Raw genomic sequence first — 27,818 nt, 5'->3', positions numbered from 1 at the left:
CTATATTTTACTATACTATGAAGTCAATTGAATCATAGATGAATTTAAATTGTTATGTGTCCAGAATTAGGTACTATAATTTTCCTTTTATAACAGTTGTTACTAAAAAAAATAAAATTAATTACTGTATGAGTAATTATATATTCTGTTTAATGAGAAAATTAGTAATTATAATAAAGTACAAATATAAATTATAATAAATAGAATTTATTTAATGGATGATGAGTAACTAATTGCTACTAAATGAGTAAATAGTAAATATAATTAGGACATAACAAGGTAATAGATAAAAATAAAATAGTTAAATAATTAATACAACAAGGAAATATTATGATTCAAATAATATCATTGAAATATCAATTACTTTTACAGAATGTACCCTAATTGCGTTTGAATATTATTTTTTAAGGCGTGGCGGTGAATTCTTTGTTTAAAATTAATTTCCTTTGGTCATTATTGTATTTTTATTAAATTTTCATGGAATATTTTGAAAAGAACCACAGTGACGCATAATTTTGATGAATTTAAAAATACAGATCGTAATTAAACGAATTATCTTTTTTTCCGAATGAACTTTTAGGCGGAAATTATCGCTCGCGGAAATTTTATATTTTTTAACAATAACAGATGAAAGATGGGGTTTGTTTTTTTTCTTCGGAGAATGAACTCCAATGACATATCTTAAGGTAGCGTGACAAGTAAAAAAAATGTTTAATTTTTAATTTTTTAAACCACTTTCCTTAAAGCACTGAAGAACTGCATTAATTGGAGTTACTGCAGTAAATATCACAATAATGTTATACCCTAAATCCAACTCCAGCATTAACTAGAATTACAGATTACAAATTTCAGATTGTTATATTGTAAATCCCACTCCAGTCTTGTCAACAGAACAGCATAATGAGTGAGAATACTGCAGTAACTACAGTAGATTAAAGAAAAGAAGTAAAACAATTTTCTAGAACACCAAAGTTTAAGAAGAACCACACATATCCACTTCTGTATAAATTATTTGTACAGTATAGTAGAGTATCAACTAAAAATACTGCATTACAGTAATTACATTTAAAAAAAGATGATATACCTTTTTCTCATGGAGTAACAGTCAGTTCCATCATGTTTGACAAAGTTTAAAATAAACCACTTCCCCCCAACACCCTGTAGTTAATTTCCTTCAGGAAGACTATGTAGGAAATAGACCCAAGTACAAAGTGTAAAACCTAAGTATACGGGTCATAACCTGGTCTTTGTATAAATGGGATCTTAGATTTCCACTAGGCACTGGTTTATATTAATTAAAAATATCCATAGTGATTGTGCATATTAAGTGATACTACTCGTAAATAAGATTTCCTCATACCACACCTAAAGAGTCTGGGTCAACTGTGAACCTGGTATGTATAATGGTTCACCTGGTTTATTTAAATTTAAAATATCCCAGGTGTTTCTGGATATTATTAGAGTATCAATACAAATTAAGTTCAGTGTAAGAGATAGTGTAAATAAGATTTCCTTGTGTTTATAAAATTTGCATCGCTAGTAGGAACCACACTTTAAGGAGACAAAATTAATCCTCTATAGGAGTGTTTCTTGAATTGGGGTTTGTTAATAGTGTTAATAAATTTCCACTTATTTTGTTTAATAAGAAAATGTCCCTTTAATATGGGTGTCCCAGAAAGAGGTTCTACTGTATATCTTTCATTTAAAAAAAATAGTATGCATTTTTTAAACAACATTAACTATAAACTTTAAATATATTTTGACTACTCATTCAAGATACTTTAAGAATAATTAGCAGAACTAGTTTTAAATTGAACTAGTAAAAAATTAGGATCTAATTTACAGATATTTAAGAAAATTAAAAGTTGTTTTTTTTAAACTTGCTATAAAATTAGGATAAACTAATTAACTTAGTTTCAGGTATAAGGTCAAGTGAAGGTCAATTAGAAAGACAAATTAGTTTCCTACAAACTCATGTAAATTTGATAGATAACAGGATTGTGAATCTTTAGTTAATTGCTTCAAATAAGAAACTTTCTTTAAAATCTATTTTAACCAATATTTACTTTATAATACTAAAATAGGCATTTGTATTAAACTGCTATAATAATTCCAGTTGATTCAATCATTTTTTAGTTGAAAAAAAAGGAAATTTGTCTACTAAAAAATTCTTATTTTTTATATTTTTCTATTATCTTTTATCTCTTTCTTTCCATAAATTGATTATTTTACCAAAGTGCTGTACATGAAAAATAATTTACTTGAAAAAAGATGAAGTTAAAAAAAATTGTAACCCTTGGTGCTTCATGCTTCATGCTTCATTGGTATGTTCCATTTATCACTGTTGTAATTATGTTGTACTCAATAAATATTAACAATAAAATAATTCAGATAAATGAAAACAAGTAGAATAGATTATTTTAAATCAATTTTGAGGTAAAAACTGCTAAATCATAACCTCCACTGCGGAATGTAGAGATAATTTGTTTTAACTAGTTGTCGTCTAGACCAATCGCTAATTTCTATTGAAGTTAATTATGTTACGCAGAAGCTTCACCGATATCAATTTGAATTCTGAAAACTTGAATATATTTAAGCCAGAAACTTGTTTATTGTTTAAGACGTTTAAAGTTATGTTTTATTGAGGCTAAGTGTTATTGAAGTTAATGTTTAAACGGAAGGTGTTGTAACAAGTAGATAACAGGTGTGAGCATTACAAGTTGAACAAATAAACTTCTTCGTTATATTTTCTACATTAGTTTGATATATATTCTACACTAAAGCAGTAGGATCACTTTAAAAAAAAAAAATTTAAAGCACAGTAAATTAACAAACATTGTATTCTTTATAATTACAAAGTTTTAGTCTTTACTGTACTGTTGTCATTTTAAATTTAATATATTTCAAACTTTTATAGTGTTATATTTTTTTTTTTATAAATTATGAAATTAAATTTATTGAGAATATGCTACATATAATATGTACTGCAAATTCGATATCATATGTTATCAAATTAAGAATAAAAATTAAATATATTTAGGCAAAGTTAATATTGGAGGGGCATTCTACAAAAATAATGATGGGGTGTCTGATGGGTGTGGTCCCAAATGACATCATATAGTGCCATGACAACTCAAAAAACAACCAAAAAATGTTGGAACAGCTGTAGCGAAATCATATCATAAGCCATGTCGCATACCCCTAGATCATGCAGCCTGCGTTGATTACACGTTGCGATAAGATCAACGATCAAACTGGCGTGTACAGATTATATCTTGACGCGTTACTGTGTCATAAAAAATTGACACTACAGGCCTACATTGGACGGGGTATGCTATAAGTAAAGCTGACAGTTGGGAACCAAGCCCAAGTGACTAGGGTTATGGTGCTAGGCCCATGGCCAGTCAGATCTCTCAAGGGGGAAGAGCGTTTCCCCTTCCTAAACACTATAGGTCAGTTGAGATCACATGTGGGTCAGTGTATCTATCATTATGACATTTGTTGTCATAGTGATGAGTCTGATGATTGACAGGTACAGTATCACATTGCTTTGTTCATTACAATTCTGTAAAGACTAACATCATCATCTTAATCTCTTGTAATATTTGTAGAACAATTATTAAACTAACAAAACCCAACAATACAGTTCAGAAAATAAATTCCCTGTTATTGTTAATAACTAGCACATACAGTACTATAGATATACCTTAAAGAACACTAAACCTTTTTAAACTATAGGGCAATTCCATGGTAACGGAATTACACTTTTTCCATAATTTGACAATTTAATTCCTTGTACCATTTATACTTGGATGCAGATTTAAAAAAAACTTTTATAGTTTTATAGCTAGTGAACCTACAAATGACTTCCAATATTTGTTTGTGTGAAAAGCCTCCCATAATTTTACATAATCTCATAAAATATGTATGGTTACGGAATTACGAAAAAATACACCCCCACATTTTTACCCCTAAATATTCATCAATATCCATGTGAATTGTATTGTAGATCTTAAAAATCAATACATTCATTTAAACCACAATTTAATGTAGTTTAAAAAAAAAATATTATAGTTTTTGATAAATATTAACATTTCTATAACTGGTCTGGTTACAGAATTACGGTTACGGAATTACCTTATAATAATAATTATTCAGTCAAAAACTTATAACTATAAATTTAATTTTATCTGTCTAAAGGTAAGGTGCACATCCTTAGTGCTCTCTCATCACCTGGACTCACCCCTACTTATTTTATGTTATGTTGTAAAATGTTTAATTAAGTTGTTGTTATATGTTTTTTTTATAATCTAAAAATAAAAATAATTGTTTAAAAATAGAAACAACATTAATAAAACTGCAGGACCATGAAAGGGTTCCATTTAATAGGGATGTCCTCCTGAAAGTTGTTGAAGAATGCTGAATGACATGTCCTTCTCTATTTTGGAGGAAAAAACATCTTTAAAGAGATAAACTTGAAAACATCATTTAATGTAATGTCAATGTCAAGACAGGGCCAGAAGAGTTTTAAGTTTTTTTTAGTAATATACCATAGGCAAGCACAATTCTTTCAGTAGTAGTTTCAGAAATAACAGAAAGAACTTTGGTTTATTTATACGCATCAATTTTAGAAGCTGTTCGGTTCTTATTTCTAATTGATGAGTGGAGTATACACTTCAGGACTTGAGAACTGTTGGATATGAGTTTACAATTTTATCAATTTAGATAATGTTTCATATTTTTTTTTAATGATTAAATTCACATTTTTTTTATATAAATAAAAAAAATTGTTTCATTTATCAAATTAAAGGAAGTGTAATTTTAAAATAAAAAATTGAATTGCTTCTAACTTAATTTTGAAAGATGAAATCTGTCATTTTATCTTTAGAGATTGATGTGTTCTGTCAATAGGCAATGTTTTCAAGTACAAACTAAAAAGGGATCATGCTGTGAGAGCCAGAAGCGCAAATATATATTAAACTGAGGATAAAATACTAATAGATGAATGTATTCTATGTATAGTTATCTAATTCTTTAAATATTAAACATGGTAGATTATTAGCTACTAACTAAATTTTTAAGTACAGGTTGAAAGAACTCAAACGAACACTAATAGTTTGGTCACATGATCTGCTGTCTGAGAACGTGATTGTTGGTAGTAATAATCACATAAACACGTAATGTAAATCATACATATCCACTCTGACCGATTCTATGATTCAATCAAAGTCTAGACAAGAAGGCAGACAACTGGAAGAAAACTGGTATGCAAAAACAAACAAGTATTTTGTTTTGTGGAGATTTAAAAAAAGGAAAGAAGGAAATCTTCGACCAATAGCGGTAAAATGTGTTGAATTGTTGAAAAGTTCCAATTATGTTTTGCATACTTGATGCAGATTTGAAATTGTTTTTTTGATGTTCAATTTAATTGATAATTTAATCATACATTTATTTTATGATATATTTGTTGAACTCTGCACATTGTTTAATCAGGGAAGAGTGAAATTACAGTTAATTAATTGTCATTTCACTCTTTTCTGGTTTTATTAATTTAGAAATGGCAGATAGTGTGGGAGTTTAACATTGATTAGGAAAAGAGGATTTGTGGTCTGAAACTTTACAAACAAAAGAAAAAATTGGGAAAAGTATCACCTGTGTATAAAAGTTTGGAATTCGTAAAGGTTGTGAAGGAAGAATTAATTATCTACATGATTAACTGAATCATTTACAAATGAATGATTCTTATTAATAAACCTTAAAGACAAAGTAAGTAAACTTGTAGTACATCATAGAAATCTTTTGATTGCCTTGTTTTGGGAATGAATATAGGGCTAGTTAGGCCTAGACGTTTAGGCTTAGCGGAAATGTCGATGCAGTGTTTACTGATATATTACCTACTGTATCGCTAAGCCTAACTTGAAAGGTAAAGATTGGCTTATAACGTAAATTATCAGGACTTTTTTTTTTTAATATAGTATATAAAATGTACAAAACATTATACATTAATAAAATGGGAATAATAAAATATATTATATAAAAATAAAGTTATCTGCACTGCTCTTCAATTGATTATTTTTAATATTATTAACAAGAGGCATTCAGTTTTTTAATAATATATGGAATCGCTGAGTTTTTATATCTATTAGTGCTTATTCTAGGTAATGTAAATCTAAATCTATATACTATAGCAATTTGCCAGTACCATCAAGGGACAACTAATTGCTTAAATAATGTTATAATAATATGATGTTGTGTTTAGTTTTAGATTTTATTCAACTAATTAAAACACAAAATCCCTTTTGATAGCCAATACTTTCTAATTGTTTGCCAACTCAGTGTATAACAGAAATTTCCGAGGCACTGAACTGCGGTAAAAAGATGCCCAAGATCAGTCAAATGCAAGTATCTTGCAAAGCGTTGTTAAGGAAGTCAGATAAGTTATTATTTGTACTTTTCTTTTTGATCTCAAGTGTGTGGGGCAGTGATCTCCCATGCAAGGATAGATTAAAGCATTTTTCCTGTAAATGTTTCCAAAATAAGACTGCATTGTAAACCTAGCCTAGGGGTGAATGTGGATCAACTTCTGAAATTAGATTTAACCATTGCGTTTAATTGACATTTAATAGGTATGAAGTTTACGGTGTTTCAATTCAGTTAAATTTCAATCATCCATGTTCATTTATTTATTTGGAAATAAATGTTGATTAAAATGGCAATTACATATCTAGTATACCTGAATGTTGGAACATAATATGGACAGTTGTTTCCTGTTTAAACCACTTTGCTTGGTCTCAAAACCAAATTTGACGGGAAATGAAAGAAAGGAATCCACTGTCAAATTTGACGAGAATTGGAAGACGATTCCATTGTCTGCTTATGAATGAATAAACATATATAAAGAAATCGTATATTTCAATTATGTAATAAAACTTACCCCACATTGTGTGATCACTGGATCTTTGAATACATTCCGACACAGCATGCAAAATAACTTGCGATTCGGTGCTTCGGTAAAAACAAGAACCTCGGGCTGTGAAGAATAATAGATAAACATAATTTTAATATTCCAATTCCGACGTAAACAGAAAACGCAGGCAAATTTTCAGTGAATGTTGCGATGCTGCGTTCATATGACAACTAACACCTGCTATCGAAACCAAGTTTTTAGTGCGCAAACTATCTTTCACTTTAGCAGCTAAAGCGGTGACTTTTTAATGATCGACGCAGATTTTATCAGATACAAGTGAATGACTGTACAGTGGCTTTGTATACATTCTATCTATTTACATCTTATGGTTTTTTTTCAGAATTAAAATTTTCCCAGTGGAGTTTTAGCAAGGACATCAGTAGTTTACATCTATACCTTTTGTTTGGAAACTTTCAAGATGAGGTTACACTTTTTAAATCATTAAAAATTTCATTTTTTTTTCTTACGATTCCCTTATGTATAATTACATGCCGATATTCCAAGGAAATATCTTCATTAGACATCATGACAAATGATAAAATTGGAAATCATTTGATTTTGAATATGATTAGCTAATATAGATAAATTCCAGGAAACATCTGGATTTTGGTTAATCACAATTAAAAAAACATCAAACTGATAAAATAAACATTATAAATATTAAATTTGATTTATCACAGCATAATCTGTGAAGTAAAAAACGCATGCTATGAAAAAACAATTAATTCAATAAAGTGAAGGGAGTGCCAAGAAAGAAAGAGGAACACAAGTCTAAATATACTTTACATTAAAAGAAATGCATAAATTTAGAAAATTTGTAATGAAAAATGATGATAGCATGTCTTCTATAACTTATTTTTATCACACAATTGTTTAAGTTTCATCTCAACAATCTGCTGCTTTACTTAAACATCAACCATATTTTATAATTATTTCCAATACTAGGAATTTATGGAACAATTTCATGAAATTTATTTCAAAATATCAACAAAGAAAATGGAAAAATTTCCAAGAATATGTAATGTTATTTACTTTAACAATTAACTAATTACCAAACAAACAAATATTATGGATTACTAGGTACTTACTTCTACGATATTTTTTAATACGGTCTCAGAAAAAGGAGGCATTTTTCAAACAAGACAGTAGTACCACAGTATCAAGTTGTCCTTCAATGTCGAGGAGCTAGGCACTTCCAGTAAACACTACCTACTAAATACCATCCATTACTATGTTAATTTACAGTCGCTAATATAACATGCGCACATTACATCAGCACACCGCATTTCCTAATGAACTCCCAGCGACCTTTAAACCCAGCGACTTTGATGTTTCGACATCGCAGGCATCAAACGCTAACATCCTTCCTAAACCCAGAGTAATGGATAGCTTGACACGCAAATTGAAAACACGCTGGATGCGTAGGAAGCCAGCAAATCAGTTTGAGTTCTTATCGCAATAACAGCCTAACTATAATCAGTTTATCAACGTTCTGTTAGCTCCATTACCATTAAAGAATACTTGTGTAAACTAATATAATTCACAAACAAATCTTATCATAATTACTATCATTACTAATCATTGATGTAATAAAAATAATCAAATAACAAATCTTACCACAATTACGACAACTTCAGATATTTCAAAGAGATTGCTAAAAAGACGTATTGCTAATTAAGGAATCGCCTCATTTGAATAAAGACATACTATAAGAGTTATGGGGAAGTATATGGAATTCAGTAAATTTTTCAATACAAAAAATTAAATATAAACAAATTCTGAGAAACCATTTTTGTATAAACATAGAAAATCAAATATAAAATTATTGCAAAAACAATTCTAATTTTCTGGGGAAAATGGTGTTTTATTGACAATTTGCAATTTATACAGACGATAAAAATTAATTTGTAAACTTTACAAAGTAATTTTTTAAAGCTTAAAATCTTCAAATAATTAAATAAAGTTTGCGATATGATCACAATCACGTTGTCAGTATACTTGTAATCAATTTATCAAAATTTGTTTAATTCACATCATATTGTGATCAATATCACACTTTCTCCTATACTTTCAATCTTGTTTCGTTTACGTAGGTTTTTTATTAATTAATTATTCTCATAATTGCTTTCAATTTGACAAGGTTTATTCCAAAAGTAAAAGGATTAGATTTGTTTGATCAGAGTAATTAAATCATAGGTTCTGGGCACTCAAATCTGTACCACAGCTGCTAGGGTTCTAGTCTCTTGATCAGGTAACATGCATGGGGTTTAATACTTAATAGTACTTACAATTGAATAATGTTTTCTTCACCTATGAGTACAAATCATACATAACCTAAAAAAACGGCCATCTACAACCATGTTATTCTAATTGATAAGTGTGCAGAAAATCCAGAGACAAGATGGGAACGCTGACTCATTTGAGTTAAGCTGCCCCTGCCGAGAATGTTTTTATTTTATATGTTGTATATTGTTTGATATTGATATGGTATTGATATAATGTTTATCGAATAAATGAATGAAACAGGGTAGTTGGGTTACAAACTCAGGGGAGGGGAATCTGAAGAAACTCATGCTGTTCAACTGAACTCAACATTTTCGTCACCTATGAGTACAAATGGGTACAAGTCATACTATACATGTGATTAAACTAATAAGATTGACTGATGATAAAACAATTGCCGAAATTCCAACACAAAATGCATTTACAGTATATATACCAAACCAGCCTGTCCAAAGCATCAATACTTTAAAATGATTATATTATTGAAAATAGATTCTCCATTGCATAGCAGTAATAGTAAACTACAGGATAGTGTGTGTATGCTGACTGTCAACAGCTACTAAACGCTATAATCTAACCTAAACCACAGTACACTTTGCTGTTATGGTCACTAACAAAAAGGGCTAGATGTACCCTTGGGCAAAGCAAAGCACTTTACAAAATCAAAACAGCCATCTATAACCATGTTACTGTAATTGATAAGTGTGTAGAAAATCCACTGGGAGACTAGAGGGAACGATATTTCCCCCTATAAACCAGCATAGAAAAATTCAAGGGCATGATATGGCAGCAGTTAGTATTATTTCACAGTGTTTTTGACTGGTTATTGGGGTTGTCAACTTCCTTTAACTTTACGTAATCTATTAAAACCATACAAACCCAGTCAAGTAAAATTCAAACATTGAATGACTTTGCATAAAATGACATATCTCCTGACAGAAGTAATACACCAAACGCATGGTCTTTTTTTTGTCGTTGATAAAAAACAGTGCAATCAAATGAATTAACGCCATTTATTACACTTCATCAAAAATGCTTCCGTTTCTCGATTTGTTGACATTTTTTGACACCTTTCAGCAAATAAGATATTACGAAGCATTTAGAGTAATAAAATAAATTGAGAATTTTCACACCTCGAGTTACAGACTAAGGCTGGTGTGTGTATGAGCAGCGCCAGACAACACTGACATTGCACAATTTTAATATGATTGACAATATCAACTGCCACTGGTCTTACTCACTTTTTTGTGGAATATTTATTTTTCTTTTACAACTTGCAACAACCTGATACTAAGAAATAGGATTTGAACCCAGGAGTCTAGAATTGATATTAAGCAATGTGTCAACAAACAGTGCCACTAGTGCTCTTATGGTGCATGTGAAACAACATTGTAGTACCTTGTTGGTGGTTTGTGGTTGTACCTACCATCATTAAAACTGATAATTTAAAATAAGAAAACTGGACTAATATTGTTACATCAAAGGATAGCAAAACTGCATGCAATAAAAGGATAGAAACAAAAACAGATAGAAAGTACAAAACTAGGATTGAACCAGGATACTGGGATTGCAAGGGCTGTACACTATATTTAGGTGCAAAGTACTGCAGTAGAAATATGTTAATATTACTAACATACAATTAAATCTATTTTGCTTGTAGATAGGGATGGACACGGATACATGCAACAGAGACTATGGTACATCTATCAGGGTACATCTATGAGGGAACATCACAGTTTTACCTGTTCTGGTTCTTCAGGTGAGCTTATGGATTTCTGAAGTTCTGCATAGCGGTTTGTCTTTGGTTTTACATCCTGTGATACTGTTACTGTAGCCTATAGACACATGCATAAAAAACATTTCAAAAATGTTGATTAAAAAGACAACAGTAGAACTCTTATTAAGGGGACACCTTTGGGACCGAACAAAGTGTCCCCTGAAAAGGGATGTCCTCTGAATAGGGATGGACTATTATAGTGTCATCGTATGTCCATAATTGACATCATTACTGGCTATCTTCTTTCCTCCTCCTCTGACTTAAACATCGATTCATAAACCTCTGGAAAGACCCTGGGAAAAAGCACTAGAGATTGTCATTCATCAACTGCACGAATTGTAAAAGAAAATTGTTTGTATATATAAAAAAAAAATATATATTATAAGAGTCGTTGACCTAAAAAAGATCGCAGATACAGCTTATTAACTAGTCTTAAAATAATAAAAACAGATTATAAGAAAATTTCAGAGAACTTTAATTTAGGTTAACTTTCTTTTCAAGATATGATGTATAGAAATGAGTAGATTTTCTAAAATTGGGACTTTATCTATATCGCCACCTGGCAACTAAAAAGGAAATTAAATATATATCCACTTGCAATATTTTGTTTTTATTTCATGTTTTTGTTTTTTTATATTGTATATTGGTATTTAGAAAGGAAATAGATAAATTTATAACACTTGACTTGATAGTTAGATTTGAACTGCAACAGATCATGATTGACCCAGAAAAATCTGATGAAGCCTCTTAAAATCCCACAATGATATAACTGAACTGAACGTCAGTAGTAGGCCTTCACATTTATCATCATTTTCATTTTGTGTCCTTTACATTTGTACAACATAAAAAAGATCTTTTCCTGCAAACTCAGCAGGACATTAATGTTACAGTATCATCTAATAAAATTGTAAACCCAAGAGACCTAATCTACAAATTGTGCATTTTTTTTGTCCTTAGGATATTGGCATAGTGTGTAAAATGACGTAAACGATGCTCTTATGTTTTTAATCTACGCTTAAGGCTCTTAAAAAATCCACTACAAGGTCTCCAACAAGGTAACACATAAACTTGATCAATGTTTTTTTTTCCACAGTTTAAGCAAGAGCTGGTAGCATCTTGCCTAACTCTTACTTTAGAGATTGTAGGTTAAGTTTTTTTATCCATTCCTTTTCACTTCCACCAAAAGCACTCTTCTTTTATTTTAGGCTAAAATTGGGAGTTTTTCCACCAAGTTCCACCTTGCTCAAAAGCCATCTTACCTTAGAGATTTAGAGAAATTTATCCACCTAGGCCCTCTTACCTTTGTAAGTTTGATACCCAATATTGTCAACAAAATTCTTACTTTGGAGTTTATAGGTTTGCGTTCTATCCGGTTCTACCTTGCTCAACAGAACTATTACCTTTTACATCTCCAGCAAGCAAAACAAATCAAGTATAGTAAAATCTCAGTTTGTTTGCAAAATAAAACTACAGATTTCTTTAGTAATAATAAGATTAATGGTGGTGTTAGGCACCACTATTAAGGGGCAACCGATGTGAACCTAGGGACTGCGGAACTATATTTAACCATTACTATTAGAAACTGACATACTATACAACTGCAAAAAATCAATATGATGTTCTTTATTAAGGATGTAGAAAAATTGTTTTATAATCTATGCCTTGAAGCTCCCACTACATAAAACCACATGATATCCGTATCTAGAGCAATATTATATCATAACCACATTATTTTCTAAATCAAAATTAGTTTCTAAAACAAATTACTATCATTTACAAAGATCAAGGCCAATTGCCAGTTTTGCAATTAAAATGAAACTTATGATAAAGTTTGATATTTGAATTTGCTTTTAATCCAGATTTAATATCTCCTTTCACGTTTAACTGAATTGAAATCACTTATAATTAATTTTAATAGGTTATTACTGTCACCGTACATAACCGAGTATAATCCCTGGGGGCCTGGATATGAAATTTGGGGACAATTTTGAGGGTGGGCTTATACTTGGATTGCATTGACAATGGAATTGCCCAAATGTGGTAGTGATTCCTAAATGTGGTAGTGGTATGACATCACCATGTCCATATATGGGCACATCACATTTTTTTGTCACATAAACTTTGATATTGTAGACAGAGCTTTAGATATGTATTTCATTAAAATACTTACGCAATATCTAATGAGCGAGATTATCTTGTAGATGATAACACATCACCCAAAAAGTTATCCAAATGAGTACCTACCACCATGTCTGTGCACAATTTACCAACAAACTGCAAGTCACAGGTTAATTCTCTACAATACATTACTTAAAGCAATGAATTCATTTAGATGCTAAAATAGTTACCTTATTATCGGTTAGATCTGAACTGTCAAAAGATGTGATTGAAGGGCTTCTGTTGTTGAATGGGGGTGATGGCGGCGATAACAACTGCAAAGTTTCAGAAAATTCTACAGAAAAAAAGAGTTGTTTTGTAAAAAATTAGTTGTTCGGGCATATTTTATTAAATTCAATTAATTCCAGATTTTACAATACAAACAATAACACATACATCACACATGCTAGACCCGGGGGGCTCACTTTCGATGGGACGTCTCTTATAACATAGAGGTTCATTGTAATATCTCTATGCTTATAAAAAGTCTTGGAGATTGGGGTTATTTTGCCACAAGAAGAACTTCATGAAATCATACAGGATTTGAACTTTGGAAATCAAATGGTACAAATACGTTGTGGAAGTAACTACCTTTGTCGCCACTGTGGTAGTAATGTAAATTACCAAAGAACTTTACAGTAATATTATTAAGATTGATGACATTGGATTATATTGAATCGCTACAATCCATTTCATTTCTTATTTCTTTTTTTTTTCAAATCTGACTCAATACAAACATTAGATAAATGATTCTTTTATTTTAATTTAATTGCCTTATATTTTAGTTAGATTGCTGTTTTAGATTGTCATGACATTATGAGTGACAATTATTAGAACACGACAGGTGACACCTTTGACAAGTGACACATGGCAATCAAAAAGTAAAATGAAACAATAAAATTGAATAAAAAATGTTGGTAAAAAAAAGTTTTATTGATTGCGTCATATTATTTTAGATGACTATCAAATAAAATATTTACGTTTCAAAGTTATGCCAAATTGTTTTATAGCACCATATTTGGAACGACATGAATACCAAAAAAACTAAAGTAAAGGCGACAAAATCTTGTGCTCTTATGATTCTGCAAAGACCGATGTCTACACTATTAAACTTTATGCAACAAAAAAATGCGATGTGCCCATATATGAACATGATGATGTCATATCACTACCATATTTGGGTATATCACTACCATATTTGGGCACATCACACATGTTTTGTCAAACTAGTTTGATAGCATACACAGAGCTTTAGGTTTAGAGGCAACACAAAAGGGAAGTAAAGTGAGAGGTGGTCTCTAATTAGAAGGTGTCTTTACTAGATGTTATTAATATAGTTTGATGATTTACCTGAATTAGAAACAGTGATTGGTGGCGTTCTCATGATTAAACTTGATGAATCTGTCTGTGGCTAAAAAAAAAAGAAAACAAATATTTTACTAGAAAAATCAAATGCAAAACAATCAATAGATTTATTTATGATGAAAGATACAATATAAACATATATAATCCTTAAATTATGAAATCAAATAAAAGTCACAGAATTAAAAATATATATGATCCAAAAGAATATTTTAAGGAAGACTGTATACAATATTAAAGATCTAAATGATAAATCTTTAGTCGGAAAAAGTTTTGAGAAGTTTTGGTGCATAATTGTTCTTCTTCCAAATTCTATAAACTTCAATTTGTCATCTCGGAAATAGTTTTATAATGGGGTTAACAAATTCTTTTCTACTTAAGAAGCAAATATGTTTATCTATGATAACAGTCTAATGAAGATGATGCGTCATCAATAGATAAAGTTAAATGTATTCTCATAAAATATTGTTCTGTGAAAAAAATCGACACAAGAAGGAACAAAAAATTAGTCGGAATAATTAGTTGCAAAATATTAAACATATCATAAATTATGAAATATTATACTATAATTGTCATAAAAAATTCTCTCTCCCTCATCCAAACATTTTTGCTAGGCACCTGGATGTAGGTGGAATTACCAATTGGGACTTAATTACATCTCTGATACCAAATTATTTTCAAATTACCAGGTCAGCATATATCATTATCAAGGTCTTGTTTTTATGAGTCAGGTTTTAAACGGTTGATTCACACGTACAAAGATTCAACAAATTGTAACATTTAACATAAACTCTTATAAGGATGCAGGTTTATGAATGTACATCCGTGTAAAACTCTTGAGAAATCAATGTTTTAGTTCTTGAGAAACACGACTTTGCTGAAGCTCTTTACTGAAGGTGTACAGAACTTTGGAAATTTAAGCAGAGATACGACAAAGAACCTGTTTTTGCACAGTACCTGGAACATCAAACAGCAACACTAAAGGAACAAGTTCTTCCAAACAATTATTGTTTTCACTGAAAGGACTGTTACAGATTGCATTGTTTTGGTTAAAAACCTATGTTTCATCCAACTGCATTTTCCCCAATCTAGCCACTAACCATAAAATCCCAACTGCGGAAGATTTTATGATTAAAATGTAATGGACAAAATCATTTTGACATATAACCATACACAGACAGGCAAACAGACAGGCAAACAGACAGACTATACAGTCTTTAGGTTATGACACATTACCATTATTCTCAATCCATATTTTATGGATAAAGTTGTGATGACTACTGCACTTTCTCTTTCACTTGTGAATTAACATACTTACGATACAGGGGGCATTCATTCGAGTGAATTTACGTGCTATTTCACAAGAAAATTCAATGATTTCTAGCCAAAACATCATGAAATTTGTTTATCAAAACTTAGAGATTTGTGAAGAATTTAAAAGAACAGAAATTTACGTCTATAAGATAATGTTTCTAATAGAAAGTTTTCAATAGAAAAAAATTCAATGAGAAGTCATGAAAAGTATGTCAGATTGCTTAAACCTTGGAATGACAGTGACAGAAGAATCCAGGGAGAACTATTAAGAAAAACATAGTTTAAATATGCAATTAATGACTCAGTAATTCACTTAATGTTCAAATATTGATAAGGTCAGACTTGAGAATTCCCTTAGGGATTTTTCGAGGGGTATACAGCGAGATCTACCTGAACAAATTACATGTTAAATGGTGTTAGTCAGCCAGATGTTATTGAAATTTGATTTGTGAATCGGGGTAGAGGAAGGGTGTGTGTCGAGAATATCATGTCGCAGAAATATCCATAGTGATTTCAACGATTATTATAAAGATATGATATCAGACATGGATGTTGGGAATGTAACCAGGGATTAAGTATATTTTACAAATTACTAGTGAGTCAAACTTTAGAAAGGTTTTGTCAAGAGGTGAAATACGTTCCTTCTGAAGAGTCAATGTACTTACTTGTCATGGAAGGGTTGTTATGAAGAGACTATTTTTGAGTGCATAAGCCCTAAGTTACCTAAATTTAGTTATGGTTCAAGGAAAATTTTCCGGAACTTAAAAACTAATATCAAGAGTGTGCAAGTATTGTAGTAACAAAATAACATGTACCTTCTCACTTTGTATGCAACAAGACATGCTCAGCTGTATATTTCTAATAATAACCTATTTCAGGGATATTAAAAGGTATGACCCATGACCAATACCGGATATATTATTATAGGTAAATGTTTTTCCTACAAATAAATACAGATTTGAAATGTCATTGCAGGTTGAATTCTATAGCAGACTACAAATATCCTGGAAACACTTTGTTATTGTTGATTATCTTTAGAAAAATATTTAGGCAATAAAATAGTCACATGGTAAACAATAAATGACTGAAAAGGCACAAAAAACAACTTTCTTTGAAAATGCAATATAACTTTACCACAAAATGGTACCGTACCAGTTTTATGGTAAAATTAGGTTTTCATACTGAAAGTCAATAAACTGCAAGTACTGTCATCTTTAATGTAATTATGATTTTTGCTATATTATCATATTTGTATATCATTTGTCATGATCAACAAATTAAAACATGGTACCATAAAATAACAAGGACATCTAGGGTGAATGTCTTAAAATGCCAAATCTTGTTAACAACAATGCCAGGCTAAAAAAACCCAATCAAAATCTGTAAGCCGCCATTCCATCTGTGACGATATTCGTCTACAAACTAATTACAATCCCTAAGAACGACACCTAGATTTTAAGCTGTCCCATTTCATTACAGTGTATGTCAATAAACTTTACTTGTTTTCCAAGTCACTTAATTTATAAACATATTTATCTTGACATCTTCCTTATAATAGTTATCTAAAATTATCACAACACATGTTACAAGGCCTTTCTGTGTATTTTTAATACTGAGAAATTATAGAGTGGAATCTCTATTAAGAGGATAAGTGACCCCTTAATATGAATATCTCCTTGATAATGTTATCTACTGAATAGGTTGGCCTTGTGTCAAAATATATTGTTCAAAATATAAATGTCCCCTTAATAGAGGTCCTCCAAAATAGGAGTGCAAGAAAGGGTTTTACCGTATATTATTACAATTAGTCATTAGTACTGTACATATTATTGCATAACAATATAGTGTGGCACTCCATTATGAATAAATATAAAAATGTTTAAAAATCATCAATTAATTAGGTTTTTCTGAAATGTTTATCCCATATGTCTAATAGACAACTTTATAGGCAGTACAGTACAGTAAAATACAATGAACCTTACTTAACATTACCAATTTCAGTTAACGTGTAGGGGCAATCGCTTAGAATATTTGTTTTCTGATAATCTAAATGTTTAAACCCATATAACTCCTTTGCATGTCATTAAACAGATTAGCAATACAAACACTTGCAGTTCTATATGTCAACAGTTCACATTCCTATACCAAAACCAGATGAAACGTTGATTTTGATGCTAGATAGATGTGATGGCGATCAGTTATCGTAGGCCGGCAAACGTTGCTGCTATCAAGCAGGAAACACGTTAACAGATGAGCCTACGTCAGCTGGGTTTGTGGTGTTGAAAATGCATCATGCGGAGGATGCTGAGAGATCCTTGTATATCAACACATCTTAAGCAATAAGCTTTCAGTATTTATAGATTCTTTAAGACCTTTGAACAATCCAGTTTAACGCATTCCAATAACTCTTAACTTCTTTCAAAACTAAAGCATGAATATCCTCAAACATCTCACATGGATAAATAGAATTTTACTGAGATAAATTTATAGAAATTAAATGAAATCAAGTATGAGAACCATTGAAAAGGCTATCTACTATTAAAACAAAAGCCACACAAAAACGACATTTGTAAAAAAATCTATTTTGAGACAAATCGTTAATTTTGGACTATAAATGTTCGTCTCCCTATCAAAGAGAATGTGTCTGTGGCGCCAGGAGTTTGTTGTTCTTGCCCTCAGTTGAACGCCCAGGTCGCAACAGGTCGAAATAACTTCCAATTCTACAAATATTTATCTCAAGAATAAATGTGCTTTATGTTTCCAAATTATAAGCTTTATTATTTATTTACTGTATTCAAATCTTTCATATATCCAAACATAAAAATGTTAAATACAGTATTCAATATCATTTTGGATGTAATATTTAATTAATAATTTAAAGAAATTCATAACTTGAACAATTCTGTTTCTAACTAACTGTATGACCAGACGCAAAAAATAAGTCTTAAAACCATTTATTGTATGTTGTAATGTTGAATACATTAGGAAATTGTTTTTGGCAGGATAAAATTCATCTTGGCACGGAACAAACTACTTTGAGCATAACAAATTTAAATTTCAAGTGGGCTACGAAAATAAGTTTGAATAAATGTTATAAATTAACTACTGAAAAACATAATGCAATACATACATTTATAACAACACATTTTGTAATTAAATACTGAAAAACATAATGCAATACACACATTTATAACAATATATCATAAACCTCAACGGTCTAATTAGACATTTCAATAGTTAGCCATTTTAAAATACATGTCAATGTCCATTAAAAGAGAGGCATCATTTGGCTAACTGATGCAGAAACTAGAAAACTTTCCCGATCCTCTAACCCGCCACCAACTCTGCAGCGTTCACGCCAATCAGAAATTCCGATTACAGAAACCATTCAATGAGTAATTTGAATGTAGAAAGAACTACTGGGAATCATTCCCAGATCTCTGGAGGGAAGCTTGTCAGTGACAAAATCCCAAGGGATAATAATGTACTCCCTCGATGATTGATGCAAAACAGACAGCTGCATCTTTCAAAACTGGTAGCATCACCAATACTCACAATTTTTTTCTTCTTTTCAAAATGTTATATAAAATATAAAATAATATCATCTTGGTGTAGAGTATCATAATCTATATTCTATGCCTGTAAATTTATATTTCAATAATATTTAATTTTTGTTTATTTAAAGGCAAAATACTGGAAAAAAAATGAAAAAGTTGTGGGTTAACAATTGGCTTGATCTCAATATAGATACAAAAAACCTAAATCAAAATGATAAAGTAAAACAGTTAACACTAAACTTTCATCAAGGCAAGTGAGAGTACTTTTAAAGTTATATATTTATTTGTTTAAGTCTATATAATATTTGTTGCTCAACAAAACTGTCAAAACAGTTTACCGGTTTTAATAATAATAACTTTTATTTATTATAAATAACTTTATTTTAAAATGCCGTAGCATATTTTTTCAAGCATTTTGCAAAACTTAAAAAGCTACATTTTGCCATTCAAGAACATATATAATATTCTTTATTAAATGTCAGTAAAAATACAGTACTGTATATATATTTTTTAATTTAGCACGGCTAAATTGTCAGTTACACTAGAACGTGAATGCTATGAACAAAATATTATTAGGCCTATTTTCCAATTATTTTTCTAAAACAATTTGCTATTATCCTCAATTTAGTTTTATCCAATCAAACACTAAACAATAAAATACAAACGTTTTAAAAGATCCCTAGAAATTAGTCACAGCAGGAAGAAGTGAATTGAAACACAATTTTGTTAAAAAGAAATAACATTTGGTTTGTTAAATAACAATTTCACACTTTCTAGCTAGCATAAAATAAGTTAATCCAGTAACAATGAATTCAGCAAACAAAAACAATACAACAACATAAATAAATGCCTTTTGATCTATTCTAATGTACAAATAACTGTGACAGCTTTTTCCAAAAACAATAAATGTTTACATATCGATTTACTAGAAAGGTAATATTTGCTTCATGTACAGAAACAAGAAAAAGGGAAAAGTTGAGAATGTCTTTAGTGCTTTTAAAAAATAAAAATTTAAAACAAGGAATACTGTAATTAATAACCATGATTAATATGTAATCATAATTAAATAAATTAACTTAACTTTCCTTAATAACTGTTAAGCCCGTTTAATTCACGTCTTCCTTATTATAGCGCATAATGCATTGTTTCCCAGATGATGTAACAGGGATTATATGTGGATATTTTAGGCTAACATTGGATCATCAGTCTACAGATTTTCCCACCATTTAACAGACAAATATTACATAATAACTTTGAGTGTATTTACAGGCTACACAACATCCTTTTTAATCAGCACTCATTACTATATATGAAGCTTTTATATATTAAAACTGACTACTGTTTAGCTATTATCCTGATACACACACTGTACATGTATAGAAAATGTAAAAAATCAATACTAACACTAGAAAAATACTATTTTGTGGATATTTTATAACCATTTGTAGCTGAAAATATGATGCAACAAAACTCATCAATTTAAACTCTTTTACTTGTGTGCATTTACTGTATATATTTTTTTGTATTGAACAAAATACAAACTATATTGTTTTTATAAATACTGTGGAAGTAGCACATCCAACACACCTAATCATCAACAATCAAGACAAGGCAATAATACAGTATAGCCTAATATTAGTAAGTAATGAAGAAACACTTTATAAATATATAGACATGTCTTACCGAAATGGATCCATTGTTCATACTTCCATTGGCAGAGTCCGCATCAATGTCTCTACTTGAAGCCATATTGTTGGACAAAGGTCTGACGAAGAAAAAGAAAAATTAATTTATTTATTACTGCTATAAATAAATCTATTATAAATAATAGAACACATTTATTAAATTAAAATCATAAAAGGTGTCATTCAAACAAAAGGAAATACAATAAATGTCAATAATATTGTGTAATCAGAATATCTCTACTACTGTACAGTATATGTTTCAGGGAAAATGGCACCTAGGAAAAGAAAGAATTTAATGTTGTTATATTAGTACAACATTAATATAAGGAAACACAGCTGTTTTTAGTCTTCAGCTTTAGAACATTTAAAAAAAGTTATGTTTTTATTCTCAGTTTCAGTAGAAAAATAGAAAAAAAACCTACACTTCAGATACAAAGGTTGTTAAACTTTCCTTTGATTTGATCAATGTTATTTTAGAAATGCCTTCCATATATCTAATCCATATGATTATTTTTCTTAGGAGGCAAAACCATACAAACTTATATTTTGGCAGTATAAACTGTAAAATATCATAACATGTACTGGGAGTTTAAACTTAGCTAAAAGAAAGGTTTAGAAGGTAATTTTCAGGCTTGGTGCATTGTAGTTATTATTCATGGTGTTTTTGAAAAACTCGAAGGCAAGCAAAGAATGTTGAGCACTTCAAGACTAAGTTAAAATGCAAATTTAATTCTTAAATGATATTTTTTTTTAAACATTTGATTCATAACGAAGAGCAATAAAATAGCCGCAGTGTCACGATGATTCAAACAGTGAAACAATACAGAGAGTTCTTTCAGTAGTTGAAGTTAGTAATTGTAGGAGGCAAAGAAAATGTAATTTGTTGTTAGAAACCACACCACATCATATTCCTGTCACAGCTTGTTTGAACAGTTTTACAGGTCAAGGTCAAATATGATAATTATGATATAATTAATTTTGTTAATTAACTACTCACAATTCCTGTTATATAGAAGTTTAAACTGTGACCTAGTATAGTAAAAAACATATTTAATTGACCTATTGCAGTAGAAAACATATTTTCTAGCCCTACCTGTATGAGTTTCGATGATACCAACCAAATCCATACCGATATAACTTCCCCATTATAATGTCTCTTCTTTGTGTGTCAAATTCTTGTTTTCAAATAACACCTAACAAGGATTTAACCCAAATACTGCCCTCGCGCAACAGGAAACGTTCATCAGTCTCGTGCTTGCTAACTCGATGTTGATGATTAGCGCGATTACAGCGTGGAGGAAATATTGTTGGAAATTGGGAAAATTAGCCAAGAACAAAAAGTTAACTTAAAGTACACTTGTAATGTAGTGGACCTTGTTGGATTGTTTTAATTTAGTATTATTTACCATCAAAACTTGATGACTTGAAATTAATGAATTTGAATAAGACATTAGAATTAAATATTTTATGTTCGCAATATTATGTTTCAAAATGCAGATTTCAGGGTTGAATTTTTCAGTGAACATTTAATTGTTATTGTAATTTGTGAGTGAATATTTATAATAACTATTCAAAAACATGTTTTTAATGCTAATATTATAAATATGTATGAAAGGTTCCATTTTAAATGTATTTTTGCCATATAAATAATATGAAGCCAGTGGTCATTAATGTTCTAAAGACCTAATGGACAATATAAATAGGCATTGAAGTATTGGTATTCCAGAAGTGCTGATTACCTCGATATACAGTAGGTTGGGTTTGACAAACGCATCTCGCAGACAATACCAGAGTCTTACAGGGGTATTAAAAAATGTTCTCCCCTCAGAGGGAAAACGCCAATATTGGTTTATCCAAGTAATCTCGGCACAACTTCGACTAAAAATTTAACTAATATAATAAGTATTACAGGAAAAAAAAAAAGTTCTTTACCCAGGAATTGTCAAATTGGACAAACTGTGCCTATAGAAAACACTGTCATGATCGTCTCTATCCATACCATACTTTGTATAGTAGGTCATACTCGTAGGCTACCACAGTATCTCAAGTGTTTACTAAAAAAAATACAGCAATGTACCAGCAGATAAGCCTGTTGGGCCTACAATGGAGAATATATACCGATTCCAAGTACGTTTCTATATACAGCAGGTAAAATCGTTGCTTTAACTAAAGTTAGTACAATTTCACAAATGTATCTATCTTGTTTGTCGTCTTTTTTGTACGCAGTAGGTGAATCTGTTCTTATACTGTAGTTTGTAAGACTCCACAAATAAAATGTAATTCCCTTTAGTGGTCTTTTCTATAAACAGCAGTAAACCTGTTTCAGATTTGAGTTCTATCTATACAGTATAACTTCACAAATGCTCTTCTGGTGGTCTTCCTCTTCTTTTAGCTTTTAACAGAATATCACATACTTGTTTATAGTAGAAAATTCTTTGATTATTATTACTAACTGCACTTCTTGAAATATTCCCTCTTTGACTCTCACTCAATTAGCCACAAAACAGATCTTACTAAAAACTATGCAGTAAATTCCACACTTTGGTCTGAAACGTGCACAACTAACTCTGCATTAGGTTCTAAAAGTAGATTTCAACACGTCCTATGTAAACATATTCTCACTATACAAACTGGCTTTCATTGATGATTTAGATAGAAGGTTTAGATGATATAGCAAATGGTACAATTATATCAATACTAATCATTCAGGTGTGACCGAATTTCAGCGAACTGCAGTATGGTACGATCACAATTCTATTGTGCATTAAAGCATGGCACTGAGTGGTATTATTGTACAATATTATAGAAGAATGAACTTATTATTGAATAATTTTAAAGGCTGGTCATATGTAATACATAAAAGTGGATAACAATACACATTTGTGAGCCTTCAATAACCTGGAAGATTGAAGGATAAACTAGCTATTGTTAGAAAAGATTGAGGTCACCTTACTGCATAACACTAGTACAGGTAGCTGAAAAGATATACAATAGTTAAAGTAGAAAGGGACACCTTCAGGACCCAATAAAATGTCCCCTGAATAGAGCTTGGCTACAGTGTTAAAGCATATATTGCCCCTTTTGCAGGAAAATGTCCTTAATAAGGTTGTCCAAACAAGAGGTTTCCATTAGGCCGATATAAACAGTTCTGCAAGGAATAACATTTTTTTTATTGCTCTTTGACACATCTAGAGAGCCTTTCAGACAGAGCTGTCTGATGGCATCATAATTGCTATTCAGAATGGCAGACCTCTGTGAGAAGGTTAACAGATTATCAACCCTACTCACTTTGTTTCAATTTCAGGAATCAATCAATTGGAATATACTGAACATTGGTAAAATTAATAAGCATGTGTCTTCAATACATAATGTGGTCTCATACTTAAATTAGTTCTTTCAATATCAATTTCATGGCAGTCGTTTCGTGTGACAAAAGCTATCTGAATCATAAAAATAATTAATGATTTTGAGTAAACAAATTAACATCATATGCAGTAGTTTTTGACTGTAGTTATACAGTCACGGTAGTCAATTCCAATCACAAGTCATTTGAATATACAGTTTATAAAAACTACCTTGACCATACCAAATTTAATTCTAAGTTTAAACAAACTAATGAAAACGAATGTTGAAATTGGCACCTGCTAGCAAATAGGATATCAATTTACTCATCAAAAACATTAAATTTATTTAATCATTTTTACATGCTTTAAGTTTATTGGCAGAATAATTGTAACATGCATTTATTTCCTATCAAATGAGAAGTTCATGCTCTACAGCTAACAAAACAAATAAAGTTAATCACGAAAAAAGAATTAAGTTTCTGTTGATGTTATTTTATGTTATTGTCGGTGTCGTGTATATAAAAGGTCAAGTTCAAGTTCATTTATAAATTTATTATCATAGCTTCTTTATTTAATAAATGACGAATATGATGCATTAAAATAAAATTACAAAACACATACATCAAGTTATAAAAACAAATACATCATCTAACCATGGATGAATTAGACTAATTCCTCCACTATAGTAACAGTAACACTAAACAAAAATTAGAGTAAAATTGTCAAAAATTCACAAAGCAAAATTACTTACTTAAATTTAACCAGATGATGGTTGGTACTAATGGTGAGATGTACCGAGTAAGTACCATTAGCTAAATTTTAAGTGGATGCTCTACGATACGATATTCAATTCTTCATCATGTTTCAAATGTAAAGACTAAGCAGTTGTAACATTAAAACCAATAGAAACAAATAATTTTAATAAAAGGGAAAATTAAGGGTGAAATTTGAAAGGTCAAAGTGTAGATCCTAACCTTAAAAAGTACCAAATTCAAGATTGACTTTTGGATTATAAAAGGAAATGTGCTAATTATGATAAGGTAATTAAAGTGAATTAGGTAGAATTTGACACTCTGCTACCGTGCTAAGGACAGTAAAATTTTGAAATTTTAAACGAAAAAACAATTGGACACTTCTTTGTGACCAATTTGCAAATAGTTGACAATGCTACTGCAGTGCCAATTAAAAAAAACAAAAAACAATACAATCTTATACTGATTGATCGATTGATGTTTGGTCTATTATTCTAGTTATCTGCTAAGTTAATAGCCTATAGATAACCTTAAGTTTGTATTTATTACAAACACGATGACAAAACTATGTGTGTATGTTTAACTTTAAGAAGTTGGCATAACCATAAAAAAGCTATCTTGTGTAGAAAAATAGAAACCTTCGTGGTCCAACAAAATATCCCATTATAGGGGTGTCCTTTGATTTGAATGTACTGTATGGTCTTGTGTTAAGACATATATTGGTCTTTGTTCATTTCATGATCAAGTGTCCCCTTAATGGGGATGGTGTTCCAAAGGAGGGGGTTCTACTGTTGCTGCAGAATAACAGTAATGTATTACTAATGTCTAATTTACATTAATTAGTTACAATTATTTGAGTAGATAGCTTAAAATTATTAATTTAGTATTTGTATTTAAATTCTTTATGACTCAACATAACCTTTGCAAGCTTAATTAATAAAAAATCATCTTAATTTCTATGTTAACATTAAATAATTAAATTTGAAGTTGAACTAATTTTTGTTGTTGTAGAGTCATTACACACACATTGTTTTACCATGACATAATTTAATTGGAATATCTGCTTTATTAATTCATAATTGCAACAATAGACAGACGTCTCTTTGAAAAGTACAAGTTTGTTTTTTTTATAATTTTTATACTGTATTAATATTTAAATCTTTAAGAAATGCAAGAATCCTAATATAAGAATAAAATACTAAAATAACATTTTATAAATAAATGTTTTGATTGGTAGAGCAATTTTTACAATAGTAAGACTTTTATGATAAATACATTGATAAAATGTGGAGGACACTATACTACATTCTACACATAAACTGGATAGACCACCCTCCCAATACGTGGTAATAACAAAAATTAATATATCATATCCTAAATACATTAATAATATTTTGACAATACAGTAATACCGGTATGAACTTTTTAGATCAATGTTTTACTGAAGGTAAACTTTAAACCAGTAAACTATTGTGCTGTAAATCCTAGTCATTCTGATTAATAAAAATACACATTCCCACAATAATGAAAGCATTATTAAAAGCATTATGTCTTGGGAAAATAGGATTGAAGAAGAAGATTTAATTGTTGTAGGAATAAATTAATTTGTTCTCATTAGTAATTATGTTAACCACATCCAGGTAAAGAAGGTTATTCACTTTAAAACATTAAAACATTAAAATCAGCAAAATTGTAATACTACATGGTTGAATTCTTGTACTTAGACCAGCAATGTTCAAAATTCAATATGTATTTTATCACTGTATATTTTTTATACAGCAGAACCCCTCACATTTGGGACATCCCTATTCAGGACATCTCTGTTAATGTGACACTTCCCTGTGAAATGGACAAGATGGACAATGTTTTAATAAAAAGGGAACATCCTAATAAGGGGACACTAAGTGTAATGTGCCCAAATATGGTAGTGGTATGTCCAAATACGGTAGTGATATGACATCATCATGTCAACCATATATGGGTACATAACATTTTTTTGCAACATAAAGTTTGATAGTGTAGACATAGCTTTAGACCTTAAAGTGTCCCCTTAATAACTATTCTCCTGTATTGTGAATTCTGTAACTGTTGCCATTATAGGCATACTGTATATGATACATCTTTACTTATTTTGAAAAGTTCATCAGTACTCAGTACGCACAATCGCGTTTTTGAATTGACAGAAAGTTATTAACAACTTAATTAGTCGGAGCAATTAATTAACCCGATTGAACTTGACATATAACAAAATAATAAAAAATATCAAGATATTTTAATTGACCTCGACTTTCTTAAAGAGTAATAAAAAAAAGATCAATTACCAACACTTCCTTCATATTTTGTATATTAAGGAAACTTTATAATTAAAGATGAGTTAAAGATTACTAAGAATAAAAATATCAAGGAAAATAACCAAATTACCTTTCCCAAAGAAGGTCAATAAAAAATATGATTAAAGATAGTTGTGAGAGACTAGTAAATTGAACAATAAAAAAAACCGATACAAAATCAATCTTGTATAAACTGACCTACAGGAGACTATTGACAAAGACTGAGAAGTAATTGATAATAACAATAAAAAAGATTAAATTTAATAGAAAGTGATCGTGGTTCCTGACAA

General features: G+C 30.1%; 1 protein-coding gene across 7 annotated transcripts in view; it reads right to left on the bottom strand.

Annotated features, from left to right (window-relative positions):
- LOC144839523 (E3 ubiquitin-protein ligase TRAF7-like) overlaps positions 1–27,818 on the bottom strand; it is a 52,825-nt gene that overhangs the window by 15,300 nt on the left and 9,707 nt on the right. For 2 of the 7 annotated variants that reach the window (XM_078694925.1, XM_078694926.1), the window contains 5 exons: positions 21,101–21,182; positions 14,535–14,595; positions 13,376–13,479; positions 10,993–11,085; positions 6,935–7,030 (listed from right to left, as the gene is read on the bottom strand). In XM_078694925.1, the coding sequence (XP_078551051.1) occupies positions 6,935–7,030; positions 10,993–11,085; positions 13,376–13,479; positions 14,535–14,595; positions 21,101–21,166 (420 nt within the window). In that variant the 5' untranslated portion in view covers positions 21,167–21,182. Of the gene's footprint in view, positions 1–6,934; positions 7,031–8,055; positions 8,196–8,584; positions 8,602–10,992; positions 11,086–13,375; positions 13,480–14,534; positions 14,596–21,100; positions 21,183–22,195; positions 22,456–23,034; positions 23,386–27,818 lie in introns of those variants that run through there. The other 5 variants (XM_078694921.1, XM_078694922.1, XM_078694923.1 and 2 more) reach the window with 5 other exon arrangements.

This window comes from Antedon bifida, chromosome 4 (genome assembly GCF_963402885.1).
Source record: "Antedon bifida chromosome 4, ecAntBifi1.1, whole genome shotgun sequence".
In the NCBI taxonomy this organism is placed as follows: domain Eukaryota; kingdom Metazoa; phylum Echinodermata; class Crinoidea; order Comatulida; family Antedonidae; genus Antedon; species Antedon bifida.
The sequence above is the reverse complement of the archived record's forward strand: the minus strand, read 5'-3'. Positions and strand labels throughout refer to the sequence as shown.